General features: G+C 37.3%; 1 protein-coding gene across 3 annotated transcripts in view; it reads right to left on the minus strand.

The window, feature by feature from the left end:
- Positions 1 to 376: 376 nt before the first annotated feature.
- Positions 377 to 5,857, minus strand: part of LOC117947973 (large neutral amino acids transporter small subunit 1-like) — an 8,431-nt gene continuing 2,950 nt past the window's right edge. For 2 of the 3 annotated variants that reach the window (XM_034877373.1, XM_034877372.1), the window contains exons 4-11: positions 5,387 to 5,492; positions 5,213 to 5,257; positions 4,723 to 4,846; positions 4,493 to 4,596; positions 4,091 to 4,187; positions 3,492 to 3,641; positions 2,039 to 2,213; positions 378 to 1,752 (exon numbers count right to left, since the gene is read on the minus strand). In XM_034877373.1, the coding sequence (XP_034733264.1) occupies positions 1,676 to 1,752; positions 2,039 to 2,213; positions 3,492 to 3,641; positions 4,091 to 4,187; positions 4,493 to 4,596; positions 4,723 to 4,846; positions 5,213 to 5,257; positions 5,387 to 5,492 (878 nt within the window). In that variant the 3' untranslated portion in view covers positions 378 to 1,675. Of the gene's footprint in view, positions 1,753 to 2,038; positions 2,214 to 3,491; positions 3,642 to 4,090; positions 4,188 to 4,492; positions 4,597 to 4,722; positions 4,847 to 5,212; positions 5,258 to 5,386; positions 5,493 to 5,857 lie in introns of all 3 variants that reach the window. The other variant, XR_004657373.1, reaches the window with a different exon arrangement.

Genomic DNA, 5,857 nt, shown 5'->3' on the forward strand with positions numbered 1-5,857 from the left:
ACAGAGTTTGTTCTCAAGAACATTTTCATTAAGCAAACATCGTAGATGAATTACCAATGCATACCACTTTGTACACATAGATACAGCATGTTGTGCATAAAATGAAATATATTATGGGATCTGCAGGGATAGTTTATCTGCATGGTCAACAATAATATGTGTTTTTAGACACCCTCTGTTATAATTTAATGGGATTTATTGAAGCTATAGTGCGTAGTTTATTTTGCCCCCATAAGGAATTTTAAGGAACGACAACAAAACTCCTGGCACACCCATATGATGTCCATGACTCCACGGAGTGGCTAGTAACCAAGGGGAACACGGAGGATTAAAAAAAAAACATGGACTCTTCAGAAGAGTTGATTATCTTCACTTTCTGTTTTGTGTCTATGCATTATTATTCAATTTTACTGTATGCATTTCAAGTTGACCCGGCAGTGTCCTGAAAAACCTGGACTGTAGAGGCTGACCCATCTTCGCTTCCTCTCTGATCTTGAGTAGACTGGGAATGTGCTTACAATAACTTTGGAAAAACCTCAAATATTCAGTTTAAGAGTAAGATTTTATCGATAAAATATAAAAGCAAAGCTGATGTCACTAAATTTGCAACAATCTTTTTGGTCTTATAGTGCCAATGAAACAAAGAAAACCTGGAATATTAGCACTGACATGGCTGGCACAGATAATAATGACATAAGCAATACAAAACACTAACGCTACACTGGAGTCTCCTAAATACAACCAGAAGGACATCTTCGCAGGTTTTCAGTTTCTTACAAAAATGCCTCACAAACAACTGCTTGTATCCACTGTCATTTCATCAAATAACATGACCTTTGGAGAGCTGACTCCGACACAGTTTGATGTGAGAATAACATGATTAAAGACAGAGACCTGCTTACAGCAACTCATGTTCAGGAAACATTACATACACTGTTTTACCTCACTTTAGCTTGTACTTGCAGATAGTGCTGTGGATTAATTTTACAAATGCATACAAAAAATACCAATATTGAAATCAGTTCTCATTGCCACAAATATTAGTAGTGAATGTGTATAATGTAATCAGTGTAGTGCTGGTTAACTGTTTCCTCTTCCAAGCCTTACCTTATTTATACACTGTACACTGTCAGTTACGTGTGTTCCTTGTGTCTTTTACTTTAAATTAGTCCATAAATCACTGACTGTAACAGAAAGTGCTCAGTTTTAACTCAAAAGTCGTTAGTTTTTATACTCTATAAAACTGTAAACTATAGTAAAATATGTGAAGTTTGGTTGTTAGTTTTCATCAAATGTCTTGCTAAGCCACTCATTTGTAAACTTTAGGTGAACAATTAAATTGTGTGTTTTAGGCCACTACAGTATATTGTATGCAGCTTTTAACACACAATTTATAATGCGTCTGCAACAATTTTGAGTTGCAACAAACTCACATTTTAAGATCAGAGCATGATTTTCCATTAACTAACATGCAATATGTGAGCATGTTCTAGCATTCTTGTAAAATGTCATAAACCAGAAGAAGATTTTTCAAGTTTTTTAAACATTTTGTAGTGTTCACAAAATATGCCTTTAACAAAACTGTTTTAGCCAAATCACAAGTGAATTAATATAGACATATTAAGAATGTTCAGGCAAAGATACTGACAGTCCATCTTGTTAAGTCTGTCCATTATTATTCATCCGCCTCTTGCTGCTCCCTCTCCTCAGGAACAGACATGAAGATCTTCTGACAGAACATGGTGAAGATTTCTGGGGAGAAACAACTCATTACATCAGCCCTATCAGCCATGTCTGTCTTCTTTTTCTGGGTCACTGTAGTTTGGATGTTGTCAGATTGTATTAAACACTGGATCAACTCCTTGGTTTAAGTCATTCAAGCCGACTATACAAACAAACCAAATGTATCAATGCCCACGGCTGCCCTCAAGCGGATATTCTCACAGGATCTCCCAACAAACTGTAATGGATGCTTCTCCGGCCTTGCCTAAACAAAAAGAATAGAATAGAAAAAAAAAGAAAACAATGGCTCACTCACCCAGCATATTCTTGATCACATGGGGTTTTTTCCACTTGTAGCCCAGTAGGTACGCCGGGATGCCTGTAAGAATAATGCCGCTGCCTAACAGGCACTCAAAGGGAGCTGCCCAGAAGGACACAACAATCATGAAGACACAGCCCAAAACGAAAGTCACAGGGATGAACAGATACACCTGCAGAAAGAAAACACAATACAAGTAGCTGTTTGTGTTATGAAAGAAGAGTAGATAAAATACTACTATTTGAAAAAATGACGGCATTTTTAGAAAATGGATCTTCTGAAATGTTTTTATTTAATTTATTTATTTAGTCTTTTTTTTATAATGCCATTGCTGCTTTTGGTTATGTACAGCCATACGTTTGTGAAATAATATATGCATCTCTAAAAAGCTAGAAAATGCAAGCAAAGCTAAAAGTGAACTGGAACTGAATAATCCAAAGCCATCATATTAATGCAACTTTAACTGATGACGTGATAAGATAATGATAAGCAGTCAAAGTTAATTGTCTTATTGGGTTATTTGTGTAAATAATCATTTAAAACCAGTACATTTTCTCAAATACTGTACTCAAGGACAATTTTGAGGTGCTTTACTTAAGTATTCTAATTTTCTGCTACTGTATATTGCTACTCCACTACAATTCAGAGGGAAGATTTTACTTTGACTCCACTAGAATTATTTGATTACTACTACAAATTAAAATGAAAAATCAACAAGTAAATGACAATGTATCATTATACTTTAAGATAGGACGTTAATTATTTCCAGGGGTATGTATTTCAGTGTATAAAGTAATTAAAATTATTTCCATCTTTATCAGCTGCCATTTGTTTTTGTCTTGTTGGACAACAATTCTAGACTTCTGCTTCTCCTCTGTTTTTGATGGAAAGTCAGTATTCTGCATGTGTGCATGCGGATTTCTACCCACTGCAGCTTTAAAGTTGTGTAGACATAAATGCAGCAATCATTATAATCCCCCATTCTGCACGATAGGTACTTAAACTTTTGTTTTGGTACTTCAAGTTTGAGCTATATTTATTCCTTGTTAGAGGTTCATCTTTTAAAACAAATGGGATCAGAGCCTTGGGCTCAAAGGAAAGATGAAAGACTGGTCAACCAAAGTAATATTCCCATGATGAAACAGAAACAAAGAGCCTTGTATTTGTGTGCAAACACCACTCCCTGCTATTCTGAAAACACAGTATGGTTCCACTTCCAACCGGCAACTGAAGCAGTGCTACAATGGTGCTTTCATTTAAAATAAAAAACAAAAAAACAAAAAATTATAATAATAATAATAGGTGGATGCACGATGAAACCAGACATGTTGGTGTTTTGGGCAGACAAAGAAACTGGCTGAGGTTTAGGTAGAGCAAAGGTCTTACATCACTTGTATACCTCTCAGTGATTATCAAATGCAACGCAACCTTTTAGACTAGGGTCCTCTACCTTAATTGGCCTTCTGAGGTCGGGCTTGGTAAAGCGCAGCCAGAGCATGCCAGCAATGGCCATACCAACACACAGCCAGGTGAAGAAGCTGAAGAGATTGATGACAGAGAAGATGTCCTGGGAGATAGCGTACATCATGGACAGCAAACACTGATACGAGGGAAAAGGAAGTTTTTTATTAGTCTTGCAGCATAAAACACACACACGTACTTGTCATGTTGTTTTGAAATGTGTTATAAGAATGATTGTTGTGGAATATGTTTTACGCTAAATGCTTTCATGCTGTGAACATTCAGAGAGTTGCAACTAGTGTTAGGGGCTTTGACAAAAAAAATCTTGTCTACTGAAAATACCTAAACACTAACAACCATGTTTAACTTCTCAACATTGGAGGACACACTTCAGAAACCTTTTGATGGTGTTACAGATAGATGTCAATAAAAGCGATTTATGACTTAATACACCTTTATTTACAATAAATTCATTGGATGTTTTAGTAGATTGTTGGACTTATTTGATAACAGGAATTTTAAAGGTGACCATTTATAAAACATAAAAGTAAAATGTGAGATTATTGCTGGTAGTAGCAGGCGTCTTACTGTGAAGATGAGAGACGGCACTGGTGTGAACAGGTCTGTGTGGACCAAACCCAGAGCAGCAGGGAGTTGGCCCTCTCGAGCTCCAGCATAGAACAACCTAGAAAAGAGAAAGCTTTGTTAAGGTTATATTTTGATTAAATAGTTGGCCTTAAGCATTTTTCAAAAAGTCAGATTTGCCCTTATATCATATGGAACGGCACATCGTCCCAAATGCAACTTAATCATTGCAAAGGAATAGTGTGTTTAAAACTGGTTTGGTTTCTCACACATTTTTATTATTGTTTTAAACACACATCCACCAAACAAGAACTCCAGGAATTTGGTTTTCACCCCAAACTCATTGTAGAAACTGTAACAGTTATAAACTGTTTTATAAGAGCGTCAAAATGCCCAAACACACACCGTGCTGAGGTGAACAGGGATCCGTTGACGGCCCCAAAGCAGGACAGTCCCACAAATACAGGAATCAACCAGGACATCACACCAAGATGGTACTCCCCAAAACTCTGCCAAACAGTACAAACATATGCTATGAGAAAACACAACCTACCAACAAGATGCAATAGATGGCTTTGAGTTACAGTCTGCAAGTCGCAGCTGTGGTAAATGTATGACAGAACATTGACGCTCACCACGGCAACAGCCTCAGACTCGACCATGACTTCAGGAGAGATGGTGGTGAAGTAGGCCAGGTTGGTCAGAACGTACACCACCGTCACTATCGGCATGGATATGATGATGGACAAGGGCAAGTTTCTATGGGGGGAGGTCAAAGGTCATGTGAGAATAAAACATCATCTAACAACATTGGATTGTTTTCTTTGTATTTATGAGATCAGTGGTTTAACATGTGTTCAATTTTATGCAATCCAGTTGGCAAATGTGACCATAACATTTTATATGCAAGTAGTGGTAAGCCGTGCTAGATTATATAATATAAAACAAAACAACTGAGACAATCCAAAACTCAAGCTTGTAATTTGCTATGGTCAAGAGCTGTTGATTCAGCTATGCAGCCATTTTTGAGACTGTCACTTGTATACTGTATCTCCATACAATCAACTTATAGTAAACAACCTCAGTCATGGATGATAATAGTTGTGATGTTGGCATTTAAGTCACCTCTCTGGATTGATCATTTCCTCGGTCACATAATTCAGGTAATTCCTAAAATAAATAGAGTTGAACAATATTTTAGGGATTGGGTAAATACTGGAATTACTGAATATGGTTTTGCAAAGCAATCACTTTGCAGCTTTCTTTTCTATAACATTAACATAGATCAAAAGGTCTCACCAGCCTCCAAAAGCAAAGAGACCACTGTAAAGAGCTAAGACGATGTTGTCCACTCCCAGTTTGCTCCCTTCAAATGCCTTGTCTGGTTTCAGGTAAGGCACATCACCTGCACACATACACACACACACACACACACACATTCATTCACACACAGGAAGAAAAAGTTAAAGTTAAAGGAATCTAAAATAAAATTTCTCTTTCTTCAGTAATCGTGGGGTTTCATAGACATCAAATGGATTCTCGATCAGGGCCGCTGCTTTTAGTTCATGCATCAAGGCCCGGTTGTTGCTGCCTGCTTTTTGACAGGCTTGACATTTTAAACTAGCCGGCTGGGACTCTAAACACTTTGCTTCCAGTTTTGAGCATCTGCTTATATGTACTGAAATGAAACATAATCTGGATCTGTCCAGCTGACATTTTATTACCTGTGTGTGTGTATGTGTGTTTGTGTGTGTGTGTGGGGGGGGGGGG

The sequence above is a fragment of the Etheostoma cragini genome, chromosome 7 (assembly GCF_013103735.1).
Source record: "Etheostoma cragini isolate CJK2018 chromosome 7, CSU_Ecrag_1.0, whole genome shotgun sequence".
Taxonomy (NCBI): domain Eukaryota; kingdom Metazoa; phylum Chordata; class Actinopteri; order Perciformes; family Percidae; genus Etheostoma; species Etheostoma cragini.